The sequence below is a fragment of the Macrotis lagotis genome, chromosome 1 (genome assembly GCF_037893015.1).
Source record: "Macrotis lagotis isolate mMagLag1 chromosome 1, bilby.v1.9.chrom.fasta, whole genome shotgun sequence".
Lineage (NCBI taxonomy): Eukaryota > Metazoa > Chordata > Mammalia > Peramelemorphia > Peramelidae > Macrotis > Macrotis lagotis.
This window is the reverse complement of record NC_133658.1, coordinates 452,596,265-452,617,989: the sequence shown is the minus strand read 5'-3', so window position 1 is coordinate 452,617,989 and position 21,725 is coordinate 452,596,265. Positions and strand designations below refer to the sequence as shown.

The 21,725-nt window shown below is 33.8% G+C and overlaps 1 protein-coding gene across 4 annotated transcripts in view; it reads right to left on the bottom strand.

Annotated features, from left to right (window-relative positions):
- The window catches only part of SPOCK1 (SPARC (osteonectin), cwcv and kazal like domains proteoglycan 1), a 1,031,033-nt gene that overhangs the window by 536,230 nt on the left and 473,078 nt on the right, over positions 1 to 21,725 (bottom strand). For all 4 annotated transcript variants that reach the window (XM_074213490.1, XM_074213491.1, XM_074213492.1 and 1 more), the window contains one exon: positions 12,822 to 12,867. In XM_074213490.1, the coding sequence (XP_074069591.1) occupies positions 12,822 to 12,867 (46 nt within the window). The remainder of the gene's footprint in view (positions 1 to 12,821; positions 12,868 to 21,725) is intronic.

The following is a 21,725-nucleotide window of genomic DNA, read 5'->3' as shown; positions in this document are numbered from 1 at the left end:
GACATCATTTTCAAAGAATTACTACAGGAAAATTGCCCTGATATTCTAGAAGCAGAGGGCAAAATAGAAATGGAGAGAATCCACCGATCCCCCAGAGAAAGAGATCCCAAAAAGCCAACCCCTAGGAATATTATAGCCAAGTTCCAGAACTCCCAAGTCAAAGAGAAAATATTACAAGCAGCCAGAAGGACACAATTCAAATATCGTGGAGCTGCAGTCAGGATCACACAGGACTTAGCAGCAGCTACATTGGAAGCTCGTAGGGCTTGGAATACAATATACCAGAAGGCAAAAGAGCTTAGAATGCAGCCAAGAATGAACTACCCAGCAAGGCTGAATGTCCTCTTCCAGGGAAAAAGATGGACTTTCAATGAACCAGGGGAATTTCAAAGGTTCCTTTTGGAATGGCCAGAGCTGAACAGAAGGTTTGATCTTCAGATACAGGACTCAGGTGAAGCATGGAGATTGGAGGAGAGGGGGGAAATATGAGGGACTTAATGAGGATGTATTGCATGTATTCCTGCATAGAAAAATGACACTGATAATACTCATATGAACCTTCTCAGTTAATAGAACAGGTAGAGAGAGCTTTTATAGTTGAAGCACAGAAGCTGAATTCGAAGATAAAATATGGTGTAAAAATGGAGTCAATAGAAAAAAAAGGGAAATGGAATGGGAGAAAGAAAAAGGAGAGGGGGAATAGGCCAAGATATTTCACATAAGATTTTTTTTTTATTACAATGAGCTATTGCAATGATATGGAAGGGGGGAGGCAAGGGGGAATGAGGGAAACTTTGCTCTCATCAGAGATGGCTAGGAGAGGAAACAGCAAATAGACTCAACGGGGTATAGACATCTGGAATAAGAAGGAGGGGGGGAGCAGGGGGAAGGGGTGGGGATGTGAATAAAGGAGGAGAGGATGGACCATGGGGGGAGAGTGGCCAGATATAACACATTTTCTTTCTTACTTCTTGCAAGGGGCTGGGAATGGAAGGCCTGCCCAGGACCACAGGGCCAGGTGGATTCTGGGCCTAAGGGGTGGTATGGGGGCTCAGGGCTTCTTGGCCCCAGGACCAGGGATCTGTCAGCTGCACCACTCAGCTACCCTACAGCAGAGTCATAGTGAAAGGAGAGAGAAAATAGAGTACATGGTAGTGGAGAAATAAGAAAGGAGGGAGTTGCGATCAGCAATGGCAAAGGTGGAAAAATATGGAAATAACTTTTGTGATGGACTTATCTTAAAGAATGAGATACACCCATGACAGAGTTGTTGGTGTTGGCACAAAGACTCAAGCACATTTTTTGTTATGATTATTTGGGGGAGGGTGCAGGGCAAGTAGGGCTGGATGGCCTGCCTGGGGCCACATAGCGGGGTGATCTTTGGGTGTCTGGGGCCAGATTTGGACCCAGGTGCTCCTGGCTCAAGGGCCAATGCTCTGTCTGCCACCCAGCCACCCCTACTATTATTACTATTTTATTTTATTTTGGGTCTTTTTTTTCTTTCTTTTTTTTTTTGGTTTTTGCAGGGCAGTGGGGATTGGGTGGCTTGCATGTCACATGGCTGGGTGATTGTTGGGTTTACAAGGCTGGATGTGGACTCGGGTGCTCGTGGCTCCAGGGCTGTTGCTTCGTCCATTGCGCCACCTGACCATACCTACAATTATTACTATTATTATTTTTTTATTTTAATTTTTTTCCTCTCCCCTTTACTTTTTTCACCCAAACAAGTCTGTTTATATTCATGGGGGAGGAGGAGGGGTATTTTGTTTACTTGTAAACAAGAATATTTTATTAATGTAAAAAAATTTGTACAAAATGAGAATAAAAAAATAAATTTAAAAGAAAAACCAAAAAAATTTTTAAAAATTTAAAAAAATTAAAAAATAAAAAAATAAAAAAAAGAATGATCTTTCTGGATCCAAATTTTTGATCCTATAAATTGAATATGAGGGACATTTTTCAATCATTCAGGGTCACATGAAGATCCATGGATTTACTCTTTAACAGTGATATTCTAGAAATACATTTTACATGACTTATATGAATATGTAAAATTGCTTGCCTTTTCAATGGGTAGAGGACAGGTGAAGAGAAGGAAACAATTTAGAACTCAAAATTTAAAGAAATGAACGTTAAAAAAACATATTGATGTTCTCAGGGACTATTGATCTAGGTAAAATTATTTACCCCTTTACCAAACACCCCCCCCACTACTGAACTTGAACAAATTTATATATATATTTTGTTTTTTAATTCTGCAAGGCAATGGTGTTAAGTGACTTGCCCAAGGACACATAGCTAAGTAAGTATTGCCATATTTCCCCATGTATAAGATGTACCCTTTTTTGAAAAATTTGGTATCTAAAAACTGGGACCATCTTATACAGTGGTTGTAGATATTTTTACTTTCATTTCCCGCTTTTTCATGCTTGTTGTCTTTACACTCATTGTTTTGCATTTGTTACCATGATGTTTTGCCACATTCTGCCCAGAAATGGCTCAGAAAGATTTACATACAGTGCTGAATTCAAGTTCAAAGTGATCCAGTTTGCAAAAGTGAATGGAAATCATGCTGCTGAAAGTCACTTTGGTCCTGCAACTGAGAAAACAATCCAAGACTGACTATGGGAAGAAGAAACTTGACTGAAAACACTCCAGCAGAAGAGGGTCATGAGAGGCAAGTTAGCCAAATGGCCTGAGTTAGAGAGGAAAGTGAAGAGATGGATTGAAGAGCAAAGGGGCCAGTGGAATTCCTGTGTCCACAAAGATGATTCACTAGGAGGCCAGAAGAATTTCTGATGAAAAATAAGTGATTGATTTGAAAGGAGGACACAATGGGTGCTCCAGATTCATGAAATGTAATGGACTGAGTGGCGTCCACGCACAAGACTTGCTCAGGAAGAGCTTGTGATCAACCACAGAGCAGAGCCCAGGCAGGAGAGCAGTCAGAGCCTCTCCTAAGACAGATGAGGACAAACTCATGGGTGGGAGTTTTGACAGCAACGAGGAATTGTATGAATTTCATGATGAATAAAACTCGAGTTCAATAACTTTATATAATACATTTTTTCAAATTTTGGGCCCCTAAATTAAGGTGTGTCATATATGGGAGTGTCTTATACATAGAGAAATGTGGTAAATGACTGAGATTGAATTTGAACTCAAGTCCTCATGATTCCAGGACCAAGTCCTCTTGACTTCAAGGCCAGTGCTGTACCCACTGTGCCACCTAGTTACCCCCACAAATTTATATTTCAAAAAATTATTCTGCCCCCACCACTTTGTTGTCAGTTGTTTCTCATTCTTTTTGTTATTCATGTGGGGCAGCTAGGTAGTGCAAAGGGTAGAGCACTGGTCCTGAAGTCAAGAGGACCAGAGTTCGAATCCAACCTCAGACACTAGCCACTTAGCAGCTGTGTGACTTTGGGCAAGTCACTTAACCCTGATTGCCTTGCATCCAGGGGAATCTCCAGTCATCCTGTTTCACATCTGGCCACTGGACCCAGATGACTCTAGAGGAGAAAGTGAGACTAGCATAGTACCCCCTCACTTAAAACCAATTTATGTGCTTGTCATGGCATCATCTCTCTAATGTCATGATCTTCTTCGAGAATGAAGGGCAAACATCAATCCATTTACCCTATTATTTCTACTCTCTTGCCTTATTTAATAATAATAATAATAACAATAAGCATTTATATAGTACAAGTATTTTACAAATATTACTACATTTTATCTTAGTAATAATCCTGGGAGGTAGTGAGCTATTATCTCCATTTTACAAATGAGGAAACAGAGAAAAATAGAGGATAAGTGACTTTCCAAAGTACTAAGTATCTGAGGTAGGATTTGAATCCAGGTCTTCCTGATTCTGTCCACTGTATGCCACAGCTGTCAGTTTCACTGGCATAATCTGAAATGGGGTCTGAAAAAAGTCTTCCTCTGATGTTATATTATGACAAGGAGGAAAATATGGGTTCTCTGAGACTATACCTGAATAGTGCAAGAACTCCGAAGGAAGAAACTGCAAATTGGTTTTAAGTAGTTGTCCAGCAATAGACTGGTTCTACAATCTAAGGACAGCCTAGCCAAATTCAAAAATTCATCAAGTTTCCTTAACTGTTAACAATTCAGGAAAAATAGCTACTAAAGCACTGGATGCAGGTTCTATTTTCCACACTTCTCAGAAATCACTTTAGGCTTCATCTAAGCTCTTGGCAGGTTCTGCATATATTAGCTTACCAAAAACCAGATCACTGAGTAACCAGTTCAATTGTAACTCCTTTCAGATACTACTTTTATAGCAGATTGGGAAGAGGAGGAAGATAGAGAAGGAAGGGGAAGGAAATAAGCATTGACATAGCATCTATTTGATCCTCACAACTCTATGAAGTAGGAGCTATTATTTTACCATTTTACAGTTGAGGAAACTGAGGCACACAGGGCTAGTCCCTGGACCCACACAGCCAGTAAGCATCTGAGGTTGGGTTTTACCTCGGGTCCTCCTGATTCTAAGCTGTGTCACCAGCTGCCTCCTAGCACCATCATGCCTTGAACCAAGAGACTCTAACTTGACTGAGTTGATCATAGGAGTTTATGAGGAATAACTAAGTCCATATAAAATGATATGACATATAACAATATTTTTTTTATTGCAATGAGCTATTGCAATGATATGGAAGGGGGGAAGGCAAGGGGGAATAAGGGAATATTCACTGTCATCAGAGGTGGCTCAGAGAGGAAACTCAATAGGGTATAGACATCTCAAGGAAGGAGAGAAGGGGGACAGGGGGAAGGGGGGGATGTGGGGATGTGAGTGATGGAGGAGAGGGTGGACCATGGGAAGAGTGGTCAGATAAAACACATTTCCCATTTTACTTCTTGCCAGGGGCTGGGATTGGATGGCCTGCTGGGGACCACAGGGCCAGGTAGTTGCTGGGCCTTAGTGGTGGTATATGGGCTTGGGGTCTCTTGGCCCCAGGGCCAGTGATCAGTCTGCTGTGCCACTCAGCTACCCTACAGCACATTTAAGAAGAGGGACAGAGTGAAAGGAGAAAGAAAATATAGTATATGGTAGTGGTAAAGTACAAATGGAGGGAGTTTTGATCAGTCATGGCAATGATGGAAAAATATGGAAATAGCTTTTGTGATGGACTTATCATAAAGAATGTGATCCACCCGTGACAGAGCTAGTGGTGTTGGAACACAGACTGAAGCACATTTTTTATTATTTTATTTTAATTTTAATTGTTTTCTCTTTCATTTATTGCTCATGAGGGTCTATATATTTGGGGGAGGGGCATTATGTTTACTCTTAAACAAGAATATTTTAGTAATGTATTAAAAAACATCATTTGTATGAAAATAAAGAAACAAAAAAGATTAAATCAAACTTAGACTAATTTTCTAGGTGCTATGAATCAGCCTACTATACTCTCCTGGGTCCAGTTATTTTTTCATCCAAAAAAGAAGGTGCTGTATTAGAGTAGGAGTTCTTATCCATTTTTGTGTGTTGTGAATTCCTTGGATAACTTGTTGATAGTTGTTAGGAGGACCTAGGTTCAAATTCAGTCTCAGACACTTAACACTAGCAGTGTCACTTAATCCTGATAGCCTTGAGTTTTCTCAGAATAATCCTTTTAAATGCCCAAAATAAAAACAGATGTAATTATTATTTTTTCTTTTTTAAAATTTATTTTCTAATTATATATAGAGATTGTTTTCACCATTTGTTCTTTTATAAGCTTTAGAATTCTACATTTTTCCACTCCCCTCCCATCCCATCCCCCCATCCCATGGCAGCAAACAATCTGATTCAAGTTATACAAATACATGCAATTATGAAGAAAACCAAATATGTTAAAATACAGCTGTCAAATATAAAAAAATAAATTCACAAACAATAATATGAGAGAATTGTATGATATAGAAATTACATAATAAAGGAACATTTTGAAGAATGGAGTAAGTCACACCCATCCCAAGGAGTAACAAATAAGGGTGATATGCTTGTGTTTACCACCATAAATTGGATTAGTCTACTCTTTTGACCATTCCACCCCTCACCTTGTCTTACTTTTCTAGGAAGGAAAAGAGGTAGCTACCTAGCACAGTGGCTATAGTGCTGGTCTTAGACTCAGGAAGAATTCATGGCCCATTGGAGAGAGCAACAGCCCTGGAGTCAGGAGGACCCGAATTTAAATCCCACCTCCAATACTTGACACTTGTGTGTCCTTGAATTCAGACAGACATATTATCCATGTGACTCTGGGCAAGTCTCTTAACCCTGTTTGCCTCAGACCGCTCAACTATAAAATGGATTAGAGGAAGAAATGGTAAAAACCAATCCAGTACTTTTGCTTAAAAAAATAAAGGTCCTAAAGTATCAGATACAAGTGAAAAATGATGGAGTAAAAAGAAAGATTAAGTACATCTCTGGTAGCACAACTAGAAGCTACCACTTCCAGCCTAATTGTCTTCCTCTGAGGCCTCCACCTCTCCATTGTCCCTCTGGATACTAGGAGAAAGTCCAGTTTGGTGCTTTCTCTTTTTTGTCCATGTTCTCTCCTCATTTTTCCCTCTGGCTCTCATTTTGTAACCCCAGTCCCAAATTACATAGTTTCCTTGACTCAGGAGATAAGTGATTTCCAATCAGCAATCTATACAGGTTCAAGTTATTTTCCTCACTTCTAGAGGATGTATGATATCTTTATTCATCGAAATCATCTTTTCTTTTAGCATTCCATTACATTTTTGTATCACAATTTTTTATCCCTATATTCTTAATCAATGGGTATCTTTTTTTAAATTTTTACTTCTTTGCAACTACAAAAAAGTATTGCCATAAGCATTTTATTATAGGAAGAGGGTTTTCTTTTTATTATTCATCTCCTCAAGATTATATATAACCAACAGTGACATATATCTCGGTCAAAGATTATGAGTTGTTTTTATTTGCATTTTTGTTAGTACTTGCTGGAGAATTATTTCATATGGTTGTTAAGAGTTTCTCCTTTTGAGAAATCTCTCTGTGCTTTTCAGTCCCCACTTAATCATCATGGATTTCTTTTAGTCTAATGTGTCTATGCATCTTGTATTTAAAACACTTAAGAGATATCAATGGTACAAAAACTATCTCAGTCAATCATTCCTTTACTATCCTAATTTTGTTCTCACAAAAGTTTTTCAATAGTATGTAATATAAATGAACTACTTAATTTTTTATAATTGCTCCTATCTTTGGTTAAGAATTCAATGCCTAGCTATAATAGGGAAAAGTACATTATCTGGTTCTCTTCCAATTTCTTTTATGGCTTGATATTTAACATATAAGTCATATATCTCAGTATTGAGTTTATGGTGGTGTGTGGTGTAAGATACTAATCTTAATTTAATTTCTGCCAGATAATTCTTGCCAAAGCTCTTTCATAGTGGGGAGAAAACTAAAGCCAAAACTAATACAGTTTCAGGTAGGATTACAGAAAAATTATATCAAACTATTAAAGGACAATACAATATTTATACTACACAAATTATTCTCAAAAATCAAGAAGACAAATACTTCTTTGGGAAAGTTCTTTCCTAGGTAATTTTATTTTCAGACCTATGGAATATCAGGTTAACTGAATTATTTCTGTTTCTTCCTTTTCTAGGATGTGTCAACAAGGTATTTTTGTATTTTGTATATTAATTCCAGGTGTTGATTGTTACAGCTCTATGTTTTGAGATATGAAAGCGTTAATACCCCTTCATTGCTACTTTCCCCTCTCTGATATTAAAATCTTTTGTTTCCAAATAAATTTTGTTTTTATTTTCTCTAGCTCTTGTTTGTTTAATTGTTGTAACCACTAAATCTATGAATTAGTTTCAGTAGTGTTATTATTTTTATTATGCTAGAAAATTCTAGATATATATATACTTAATGCTCCACCAATTATTTAAGTTAATCTGAATTTCTTTAAGGCAAATGGTGTAATTATAACTGTAGGAGTAATGATTATGCTTTGATAAATTGATTCCCAGATATCTAATGCACTGAGGACATATCTTTCTGTTTTTCCCTTCTGGATATTGTTATTGCTACATGGAAATTGGTTGATTTTTGTGTTTTATTTTGCAGCCTACCATTTCACTGAAACTTTTGTCTCAATTAGTTTCTTTCCTGATTCTCTAAGATTTTCTAAGTAAATCAACCTTTTGCCAATAGATAAGGATACTTTTGTTTCCTCATTGCTTATATTTATGCTTTTAATTTCTTTTCTTTGTCTTATTGGTATTGCTAATGGTTTTGAAGGTAATTCAAATAACATTGAGGAAAGGAAACATCTTCATATTAATCTCAAATTTATTAGGAAATCATCTAATGCTAGATTTTGGTTTTATATATATTTTAATTAGATTAAAATATTTTTCTTCATATGCTTTGTGGTGATTTTTAACACAAATGGGAGTTTTTGTCAAAGGTTTTCTTGGATCCACTGACATGATTGTATGACTTTCAAAGCTTTTAAAAATATAATAAATTATGTTAATTGTTTTCTAATCTTGAACTATCTTTATATTTCTAATATGAATCAAACTTGATCTCAGTGAAAGTTTTTCTCGCCCAAAATAAATTGTTTTACGCTTCCTCCAGAATTTTATTTAAAATTTAATTTCTTATTGATATTGTCCTACAGTTCTTTTTCTTTACTTTATTGTTTCTTGTTTAATTACTAGGGCCATTTTTAGTGTCATTGAAAGAAGATTGGAAATATTTCTCTTCTTGATTTTTGAGAATAATTTGTGTAGTATAAATATTGTCCTTTAATAGTTTAATATAATTCTTCTGTAATTCTATCTGAAACTGAATTAGTTTTGGCTTTGGTTTTCTCCCCACTATGATAGTTTCCTAGTGGCTAGTTCATTTTGCTTTTCTGAAATTGCATTGTTTCAGTATTGAATCAATTTGGGTGTTTTATAATTTTGTAGATAATATTTTTGAAATTCTAGTTGGCACATAATAAATGTATTTATATGTATGACATATAATATATGTGTATGGAAGACTGATTTTTAAAATTTCTTCTTTTTTAATTTCCTCTTACTCATTTGTTGTTCAGTCATTTCAGTCATGTGCAACTCTGTGAACCCTTTTAAGTTTCTTGACAAAGATATTGTAGTGTTTTGCCATTTCCCTCTCCAACTAACTTGACAGATGAGGAACTAAGGTAAATAGGGTTATGGCTCCCCTAGGATCATACAGTTATTAAGTGTTTGAGATCAGATTTGAACTCAGAAAATTTAGTCTTCCTAATCCAGCTGCCTTTTAAATTAGCTTGGCTAAAGTTTTATCAATTTTGTTAGTCATTCCAAAAGAGTAACTTTTTTAGTCCTACTTATCAGTTCTAGAATCTTTTTGGTTTTAATGTAATTCTCCAAATAATTTTCTACATTTTCTTTCTTTGGATTATTTGGGATTTGATTTATTGGTTTTTTTAATTTTTAAATTCTTTTTCAGTTCATTAAGCTATTTTTTCTATTTTGTTAATATATGGCTTTAGTTTATAAGTTTTCATCTGATGACTGCTTTCTTCATTGCAAAGATCTTGGCATTTTGTCCAATCAATATCACTATCTTACATATTGCTACTAATGTTCTTTACTCTCAGTGTTTGTTGTTCAGAATTTTTTCATTAAATCTCTAGGACTATTTCTCTTGCTTTTATTCTCTCTGTTGATCACTATTTTCACTGCATTAAAATCTTTAAAGTATGTGTTTACTATTTCTACTTTTATATTTATATTTTATAAGTATATTTAAATTCATAATTTCTCTGTTCCCTAGTACATGAATGAATGAAAAAGCTAATCAAGGGTGATACAAATATAAAAGTAAAACAGTCCTAGCTCTCAAGGCTTTCAAATTCTAATGGTAAAAAATAATATATATATATATATATATATATGTATATATATATATATATACATACATAGTTTTTGCTACATGATCTACTTTTTTAAAGTTGATAAATATTTCACAGAAATGTATATATTATTTTATAGTTCCATTTAGAAGAAGCCATAAATCTTTTGGTTCTATATTTTTGAACAGTTTATTCAGTTCTGTGTTAGCTTTTCTGTATTTTTTTGGTTAGATTTTTCCATCTTTGAAAGAGAAACATTAACTCTTACCATTATACTGCAATCTATGTTTTGTTTCTTTTTTTGATTCAACTAATGTCTTTATGAATTGAATAGATAAGCCATATGCTATTTTAAAAGAAATCAGTTTATATCAGAGAACAGATAGGCTCAAAATTGTTGATATGGACAACTGAAGGCAAGTTTTATAAGTCTGGAACATACTATTCTGGAAAACAATTTGCAACTTTGCCCAAAGGACATTTAAATTGTGCCTACCCTTTGAACTAGTAGTACCATTCTTAGGTTTTAAAAAAAAGGTAGGATGGACTTACATATACAAAAATATTTATAGCAGCTCTTTTTTCTGGTGGTTTTCTAGAAATTGTTGGGATGACCATCAATTGAGGATTGGCTGAATAAATTGTATATATGATTGTAATGGAATATTTATGTGCTATATGAAGTGACAAGAAGTATGATTTCAGAAAAACCTGGAAAGATTTATATGAACTGATAATAAGTGAAGGAGAAGAAACAAGAGAACATCTTACACAATAATCGTAATATTATCCAATGAAGACTAGTGAATGACTAAGTACAATGAGCCAAGACAATCCCAAAGGACTTATGATAAAAAATGTTGTCTTCCTCCAGATAAAACATTGATATTGTCTGAATATAGAATTAAGCCCAGTATTTTGACTTCCTTCATGTCTTTCTTTTATTCCTTTTTTCTTCCTTTCTTGATCGAGTATTCTGGCACAAAATGGCTAATATGGAAATGTTTTACATGATAGCATATATATGTTCTGTATTTGATAGGGAGAGAGGAAGGAGACAGAATTTAGAACTCAAAACTTAAAAAAAAAGAAATGTTATTTTGTCTTTGCTTGTAATCCAGGTGGAAAGTATTATTTTTTAAAAGCTTGAAACCTAGACTCCTACCAAGAAAAGAAGAAAGTATAAACATATATTTAGTGTAAAAAATTAATGATTAGGAGAAAATATTCACATATAAGTATGTTTATAATAGTGAGAAGTCACATCAGTACATAACTTTTTTCCTCTTCTTATTCCAAACAGGAGCTATAAGAGAACCCAAGGAAGTCAAAGTAGCATAGCTAATGAGTAATGCTTTACAAAAAAATTAAAAAGCCTAAAGTCATCTTTCATTAATTCTTCCAACTTAAACAAAAATTAATAGACTCTATGAGTATGATGAAGAAGAGATTCTAGAATCATATATACCATGCTAAGATATTCCACTATTGAAGGCACATAGTCACTGAGGTTAACCAAACTAACAGTACATAGATTCAGATTTCTCATCTATCATTCATTGAGGAATTGGTAAATATTTTTTCCTTTTTTCTTTCCTTTTTAGTCAAGGTATATAATGGAATTTAATAAATTAATTACAAAACACTTATACCATAAAATAAATTAATTTAACAAGTTAAATCATTAAATAATAAACACTATCATTATACAAATAAACACTTGATGGAGACACTGAATCCAGAATACCAATTTTGTTTGCATGGAAACAAGGGACAACAACTTCAAATGGTCAGGTAAAGAGAGCCACGTGTGCTCCATTTTTATAAATGCCAATATTTTCTTTATCCTTTGTATATCTACATGATCTCCATACATACATTAAATGCTCAAATTAAAGAACTATGTGTCTAAGGTACTTCCTGTGTCTCAGTTTCCTCATCTGTAAAATTAAAGGGGGTACTCTTCTTAGCCATCAAGTACTAAATTTATAATTAATCAACCAACCAATTAGGCTTTATTAAGTGCTCATTATGTACCAGGCACTGTGCTAGGTAATGGGTATACAAAACAAAGAATGAAGCAATCCTTCCCCTCAAGGAACTTACATTGAAATGATGGAGGCAGCAAGTATATGTTTAGTTATGGAAAGAATAAATATTAATAAAATAAATATAAATACAAAGTAACCAGATATGATACTTCAAACTAAAGCTGCTACTGAAAATCATTTATTACCTTTGTTATAATAATATGTATTTTAACTTCTTCAAAAGAAGGGATTTATTATGTGTATTAATGTCTGTAGAACTATATTTGATCTAGTATATATTATAGTTAAAACATCATGTAGTAACTATTCCAATTGATCCCTTTTCTCTGAGAGGATGGGTGCTTTAATCTTTCAACTTCCCTAAGGAAGCAAAAAGGTTAGAGTAAATATGGGTATGTTATTTGCTCCATTTTTCAATCTAATTAAATTCAAGACATTTATTAATTTCTCAAAATAAGAAGGTACAAAATACCAAGGACATAGGTGTAGAATGGCAGAGTCTTTGTCTTCAAGAAGCTTATAGCCTACAAAGAGGAAAAAAGTTGTATTTGATAAAACTGAGGATTTTTTTTATCTGAAAGAGAAGAAAATCAAATCCCACACAAACAAGAACTGATGAATTTGGGAGAATATTTTTCACTACTTTAACTGGTTAGGTCAATTAAAAGAATACTGTTGAATAACCTCAGAAAAACATGAATCAATTAGTAAAAAACTTTCAGTCACACTGGTCACCTCCTTTTAAGGGATGACTATAAGAAGCATTTGTAGAGTCAGACCAAAGTACATAGTATTAACCTATACAGAGATGAAAGGGAATAAATAGTATCATTTTAACACCAGTCTCTGTTATTGTAGTACTTACCTTGGTCAAAGGGTTTGCTTGGATTCCAGTTCCTGAAATAATCACCCTATAAAGAAGAAATAAAGAAAACAAAGTCAAGATTTACAAAGACTTCCAATATAATTGCCTAAAAGTATAATTTCTACCCACATATCCCAAACATGTATTAAATTGGTGAGTTTAGACATCCTCCTTCAAAATGGGTTTTAGCACAATGAAAAGAAAAGTTGATTTGTTTATAAAAATTTGGCTTATAAACTTTATAAAATGAAACATTTATTTAAAATTAGTTTAACTAACATGAAGATACTAAGAACAGAGATGTGAAGAAGTATAGTCCATCTCTCCATCTCCCCAGATTGACACTTCATCATTCACTGAGAGACTATTTCCTGAATGAATGAAGGAACAATTAAACTAATTAATTAATGGCTAATCCTTTGATGATCCTCTTGAAACATAGCTAGTCCGGTCCTTCAGATCCCAAACACAAGAAATCTAACACACACAAACCCACCATAGCTTGCTCTCCATGGAAATAATAACCTTTGAAAACCTATTGCTACCCCTGTGCCACTAAATGATATCCTAAGATTTAAGAAGAAAGGGAAATATTTGCCAGAAATGAGTAACTGACACATTGTCATACCTCACTACTATGACTATCAACATTTTTTAATTTCTGGGGCATTTGACTACACCTATCCTGATTACCAAAGGTTGACATGACTTAAAATAAGACAACTATTAAAGTATCAGTGATGACCACAGGTATAATCAGCCACTGCTAGTCTTAAATTATGCCACTCAAAAGGTCATGTAATTAAAATTGACTAAGGAATTCAATGGATAGCTATGTGGAGCGGTGCCAGACCTCATCTTTCTGAATTCAAATATTGCCTCAGACCCTTATGTGTGTGACCATTTAACTTTATAGGTCTCAGTTTCCTTATCTGTAAAATGAGTTGGAGAATGAAATGGCAAATACTCCTATATCTGTGCCCAGAAAACCTCAAATGGGGCCACAAACAGTCTGAAATGACTGAATACAAACAATAAAAGAATACATTATTTCATAGATAAAGGTAGAAGTGTTCTAGATTCTGTTCATACAATCTGACAAGAATTGATTATTAAATTTCTTGCTTGAACATTTACACTTAAAATATTGGCAAATGCTATGAATCATGAATTGAATTATTGTTTTGTTGTTTGTCTAGACTTAAGAAAATGGGGGGGGAATGTTAATTTAACATTTTAAAAAATTTTTTAACAAATTTAAAGTGTATATCATACATCTTTATTTCACCCTTCGTCCCCCTCCCAACCTGGCTGTTAAATTTTTACTAGCATACCATTGAATATAAGATTCTTTGTCTACTTCTTCCACACAGCATTGCTTAGCTCTACCATATGATTCCACTCTCTGAATCTTTGTGTGTATGTCTGATCCTTCTCTCTTCTCCCCTCCCATCTATCTTTAATTTATTTACTTTCATTCCTGATAATTCCCTTTCTGACTATAAATCCATTTTTTAAAGTTTTTCAAGGCAATGGGGTTAAGTGACTTGCCCAAGGTCACTCAGCTAGGTAATTATAAAGTGTCTAAGGCAACATTTGAACTCAGGTACTCCTTACTCCAGAGCTGGTGCTCTATCCACTGCACCACCTAGCTGCCCTATATAAACCCATTTTTTAAGCAAATGAATTTCTAAGTGAAGATACATCATGGATGTATCATCTATCATTTATTCCATCTTTGGTTCATGTGTCATTTCTTCTCTTGAGCATTTCCAACCTGATATTCATAAGGGCTTTCTTCAAATCTTTTTGACAGCTGCTCTGTACACATTAAACATCTTCAGTGAGTTGTCCAAAAATGATGCTTCAGTCTCTCTTCAAGAGAAGTTAATTTGCATCAATGTGCACAATTAGTTTAAATTATCTTCCTTACTGCCTTACATAACAGTTTATATATGACACTGTCTCCTTTGAATTTTATTTGCCTTTATGAAGCCCAATTACCTAACTTTATTAGCTCCTTGTTGAGTTCATATAAGTCCCTAAATAGATTTTTAGTAAAATAGCTTTGGTAAAATTAGAACAGATTGCTTCTTGAGTAAATGATCCTATTTCCTACATCATGAATAAATTCAGAATACTGATCAATGCAATATCCAATCATGATTCCCAAGGAATAACTCCTCTCAGAACAAAAATAATAGTTTATAGAAAAAAATAAGGCATATACTTTCAGATACTACTAATATGTTGATGTGCTTTCCTTTTTGTAAGAAATAATTCTAGTAGGATGGGAAAGAAGAGTGAATTATTTGTAAATAATAGCAAAATAAAAATAAGATATTAAAACATTTATTTTAAAACAATACAAAATAAATAATGCCCTTGATCATAAATTTTCTGATGTTTGATAGGGAAATTTCATTTCTGGACCTTGGAGCTTTAATTTGTAAATGAAAAGACTGAATACAATGATTTTTAGGTCTTCTTCAAACCCAAATAATTGATGTTTCTTCAGTGTGATTTTTGTTTCCTCTTTTTTGCTGCATTGCAAAGTATTGTGGCAAGAAAAAAGGAAAGCCTCATTCTAATTCTAATATCAGGGTTCAAAAGAGATACCCATGTTAAAGTCAGTATTTCAGTATTTACCCCTAAAAGTAAAATGTATTCTATTGAAAAATTCTTTAAATGACATGATAGATTCAGAATTTTACTTTCTGCATTTCAATAACCAAGAGTGTATCATGGAAAGGCAAAGACATGTCTACATACTATGGGTGAACAAGTCAACATTACTTTATCCAGATCAGTGCTATTTAATATCCAAAGGCAGTCTACAAGAAAGGAGGAGTTGATTCTTCTCTGCACAAATACTTTCAAAATGATTTCTGAATATGAGGGCATCAGTCAAAAATATATATCTGACTCATGATGCCCTGCAAAATCACATTCTCTATCAGAAATGGGATATGTGAAATTTCTCTGTAATATCATTGTTTCCATCCTCTTTTTATGTAAGTGTGAGAATACTACGCAAAAAGTCCTTTCTTAAGAGTCCTCACTACTCCAGTCCCCCCACTTCTGGCTTTAGAAAGTTTGAGTTGTTTAAAATTCAGAATATATTAGTAACCAAATTGATTTTGTTTGATCAGAGTTGACAGGAAAAAGTAGTAGTTGAGTTTGTTTGTTTATCAGTAATTTCATCATCTAAAGTGAAGCTAAAAAAAATCTTGCTCCACCTCAGTAATGAATAATTTTCTTAAGTAGAAGAAAATATATCCAAATATTCATTGCTCATTCATGGCTCACATGAATGCATTATGGAAGTTGAGAAATTAAGAAGGGCACTTTGCCATATAATATGTCTGTGGTCTATGCATGTATATTAATGTGCATATATATATAAATATAATAAAATAAATTTTATAGCATATATTAAGCAGCATAATTAGTCAGGGGAATAATCATTAGTCAGGGAACAAGGAAAACAAAGGGGAAATGACAACTTTAAATTTTCACTGGTGTAAGTTTGGAAAGTGAGCAGCACAAAGAAACTATAAGGGGCAACTACGTGCACAGTGGATAGAACACCAGTCCTAGAGTCCTGAGTTCAAATTCAGCCTCAAATGCTTAATATTTACTTAGCTGTGTGACCTTGGGCTAGTCACTTAACCCACTTGGCTTGCCAAAAGAAAGCAAACAAAACTGAACTATAGAGAGCTGAATTCAGGATCATAGAAGCTTAGGCTTAAGTCCCATCTCTGACCCTTACTAGCTACATCTATGACAAGTAGCTAGATGTATTAGCAGTGGAAATTTCGTTATTCCAAGTTCCATATATCAGTGAAATCACCACTTAAATTAAAACCCCAAAGTGTAGAAGAAACTGAATTTACCTTTTCTACTTTAAAATTTTAAAGAAGAGTTGTCAAACTTGGAATCAGGAGTTAGTGAGAATAGAACCAGATTAAACTATAATTAAGAAATATTTAACAAAATAAATAAAAATACAATACAATATAGTTAATGATTATTTGTGGTTTTCTGTGGCCACAGGCAGGGATCCATTTCTATTTAAGTTGGACACAAGTATTTTAAAGGATTTGCGATTCCCAAAATTGATGTTTCTGACTGGGATGAAGACTGCAACCCTTTCTTGATTCTTACCCAAAGCTGTATCAACAACTCATCAAACCTTTCTATTGTGCTATTCACCAGCACCAGGGATGTCCAAACTTTGTAGGCTACTTGGCTGTTTTTTTTTAAAATGATGTGAGAACTTCTTCTCTTTGATACCTACTTTTCTTTAGATTTTTGTGATACTGATCTCTCCTGGTTCTCCTCCTATCTATTGACCATTTCTTTACTAGATCTTCATCCAGGTCATACCTACTAAGCATGGGTGTACTGAACTGAAACCTAGGTTCTGTTTTCTTCTCTTTATATACTATTTCATTTAATGATCTCCTCAGTTATCATAGATTTCATTATCTCTTTGCCTATGATTCTGAAATCTATTTCTTTAGTCCTAACTTCTCCAAGAGTTTATTGGACATCTTGAATTGGATATTGTATATACATCTTAAAACTCAACCTATCCAAAACTGAACTATCTTTTCCACAGTACCACCCCCTTCCAAACTTTGCTAATACTGCCAATGACACTACCAGTCACCCAGAATCACAAGCTTTCTGTCATTCTCAACTCCTTACTATCTCTCTTATATATAATCTGTTATCAAGGTCTATCAATTTTATCTTCATGACATCTCTTCTCTGTGTTCCCTTCTCACCTTTGACACTATCACCACCCTGATTCAGAATCCCTTCACCTCATACCTGGACTATCACAATATCCTGTTGGTTTGTCTCTGCCATGAGTCTCTCTCCATTCCAGTCAATTTTCCACTCAGTTGTCAAAGTGATCTTCCTAAAGTACAGGTCTGACTATGGAACCCCTCCCACTGTCAATAAATTTCAGTGGCTCCCCATCACCTCCAAGATCAAATATAACATTTTTGATTGGCACTGAAAGTCCTTTATAAGCTATTCTACACCCACAACCAAACACATCTCTTCAGTCTTCTTGTACTTTATACTTCCTTAAATCCCAACTGCTGTACAATCCAGTAGCCTTGTTCTCTCTTCTCTTATTTAAAGAAACTACTCTATTTCTTGATCTTGACCATTTTCCCTGGTTGTTTCCCATGCCTGGAACGTTCTCCCTTCTTATTTCTGCCTCTTGACTTCCCTGACTGTCTTTAAATCCCAGCTAATATTATACCTATATAGGAAGCCTTTCCTGAATTGCCCTTCATTCTGGTGCCTTCCTTCTGTTGATTATTTCCAATCTATCCTATATATACCTTGACATTGTTTTTTAACTTCCTCATTAGACAGTGACTTCCTTGAGATTAGGAACTATCTTTTTAATGATCTATAAAGGTATCTTAGCAAATGTTTATTGACTGAGTAACTGAATAAAGCTTTAAAACAAGGACATTTAAGCTGCATTATGGTCATTTTCAGTTTATAAACAACCATCATAATAATGAGCACAACAGAAAACATGACTGAAGAGATCTATAACATAGATGCTAAATAATCACTATGTTGTTGTTTAAAAATATCTGACTCTCTATGATCCCATGAATTACATAGCACACTAATGCTGTCCATGGGATTTCTTGGCAAAGATCCTGGAAAGACTTGCCACTTCCTTCTCAAGGTTAGTAAGTGACTGAAACCAAATTTGAATTCAGGTCTTCCAAACTCAAGATCCAATACTCTATTCACTGAGTCATCTAACAGCTTCCAAGGAAGAATAATTAAACACAAGTATGCAGAAAGGTAATAAGACCATGAGACTGATGCCAAACAAGACATTTCCAGACCCTAAGGAAGGTTTAAGAAGTATACTCCTAGTCTTTTTTAAAATTAAATTAAATTTATTTATTTTTGTTACATTTTAAGATTCAAACTGTCTCTCTGCCTTCCTCTCCATTCACACTAGAGAATGTCCCTATTTGACACAAGTTTATAAATATTTTTAAAACCATACTACATCCACTTCTACTTAACAGTACTTTCTGTGAAGGTAGATAGTATCTTCCTTTATAGATCCTTTATAGTTGATTTTTAAGTATTTATAATGCCCAGAATAATTTGGTTTACAATTATTCTTTGCACTGTATTTCTGTTACTATACACAGCATTCTCTTCTGCTGTTTTTATAAAATCAACCAGTTCATCATTTCTTTTAGCACAGTAGTATTCCATTAAGTTCCATATACCATAATTTGTGTAGCCATTCCCCAATCAATGGACATTCTTTCATCTGAAGTTCTTTTGCCATCACAAAGAGAGCTGCCATAAATATTTTAAAGCATATAAGTTCCTTTTCTTCCTTGTCAACTTGGGAAACAGAGTTAATTTGCTAGGTCAAAGGGTGTACACAATTTAATAATTCTTTGGGCATAATTCCAGATTGCTCTCTAAAATGGCAGGATCATTTCACAGTTCCAACCAACAGTATATTAATGTCCCAGCTTTTCCACATCCTCATTTTCCTTTTCTATCATATCTGCCAGTCTGATAGGTATGAAACGATATCTGAAAATTGTTTTAATTTGCATTTCTCTAATCAATAATAATTTAGAGTATTTTATATAGCTGAGTATAGTTTGATTCCATTATCAAAAAACTGTCTATTAAAATGCTTTGATTTTTTATTTATTAATTGAAGAATTACTAATACTCATAAATTTGAGTTTTCTATATATTTATTCAAGAAGCTGTCTATAAATTTTTCTAAATATTTTGCTTTCCTTCTAATCTTGACTACATTAGTTTATTTGTACAAAACCTTTTAATGTAATCAAAATTATCCATTTAACATCTCATAGTGCTATCTCTTGTTTATTCATAAATTCTTCTCCTATTCTGGTAGGTAATATGTTCTATTATCTTCTAGTTTTTTTATGATATCTCCTTTTATATCTAGGTCATGTATCCATTTTTTTAGGGGTTTTTTTTTGCAAGGCAAATGGGGTTAAGTGGCTTGCCCAAGGCCACACAGCTAGGTAATTACTAAGTGTCTGAGACCAGATTTGAACCCAGGTACTCCTGACTCCAAGGGCAGTGCTTTATCCACTGTGCCACCTAGCCACCCCTGTCATGTATCCACTTTGACCTTGTAATGGTAAACAGTAGTAAGATATTGGTCTATACTCAATTTCCCGCAGAGTGTTTTCTACTATTTTCCCAATATTTTTTTACCAGATAGTGTATTCTTATTCCCAAACTTTAAATCTTTCTATGTATCAAATACAAGATTCCTATAATTATTTACTATTGCATATTGCATGTCTATATTGCTCCACTGATCCATTAGTCAGTAGCAGTAAGTTTTGGTAATTCTTTCCTTATAATATAGCTCAAGCTCTGATACTATTAAATTTCTTTTCTCTGCATTTTTTTATTAATTTCTTAGATATTCTTGATCTTTTGTCCTTTCGAATGAATTCTGTCATTGTTTTTCTAGCTCAATAAAAATTTTTTTTGGTAATTTAATTGAACAAGTACATTAGTTTAGGTAGAATTGTCATTTTTATCATATTGGCTCTGTCTACCCATGAACAATTAAGATTTCTCCAATTATTCAAATCTGTCTTTATTTGCATTAAAAGTATTTAAAATTATGTTCATATGATTCTGGGGTTTGACTTGGCAGGTATTCTCTCAAAATTTTTATAAAGTCTATAGATCCCCTGCCTTTAAAAAATAGTATTTCCAAGTGTTAAATTCTACTGCCTGTTTAGAACCTTCATTTTAACCTGAATAATTTGATTCACCAATAAACAAATCCCTTCTGCCATGGAAAATGATGTTTTTCCTATTAAAAGTAAATGCATTCTTCATTTCATAAATGGGAGACTTAGAGATGTGGAAAACTGCATAAAATGTTGACTTTAATTATATTTTAGTTTTAGTGAATTCTTCTTCAATTTTATTTTTTTATAAGAAATTACTCTTTGTGAGAGAGAAAAGGGAATATGATGGGAAATAAAAATTACACAAAAAGAAAAGATAGCAATAAATTTTTAAATGTGCTTTTATAAAGAGCTCCTTTGCTACATCCCCCTTGCACATTGTATCCTACACTATTACCTATTCTAATCCTAGTTCAATTTCTACTTAGTCTTTAACTGACAAATGTTCACTAAGTTCTCAACAATTCTAAAAGGATTCATTCCTGGTTGAGAGTCATGATGTCTGTTTTCTCTAAGTTCAATAGCTTATTCTAACAGAGAACCATAACTTTCTGAGTTACTCACTCACCTATTACCTATTTCTCTTAGTTGTCACCATTAACAGAAGCATAAATACTATCCATAGCTAGTGGACACTACTTTGGCTAAATGCTTTCAGCTTCTTCCTTGAAGAAATGTTATTAAGATCAGTATTCTCAAAAAAAGAATACTCTTTTAAAAAAGAAAAAAGGTTTCTATTTCTATACTGAATTTTACTGTGAGATCTCTCAATTTATATAACATGAAATGATTCTTAAACATTTCTTTCTAGTTTGAATAACTATGTCCCTTCAAACTGAAGAGATCATAAATGCTAAGGAAATTATATATATGTAAAACACTTTGGAAATCTCAAATTCTATATAAATGTCAGTCTTTCAGCTTTTGCCAATCTTGAATGAAAAATGTGACTTTTCTTCCTGATCTACAATCCCCCAAATGGTTGCAGTTCTGCTCAAATTTTAGCCAAGTCTTAGGCAGGGGCTTGCTTCAGCTTTGGAGCAAACAATGGCCAATAGAAGAGAAAACTGAACAAAAGTAAACACAAAAAGAACTTTTTAAAACCTAAATACTTTGCTCCTGATTATGAACA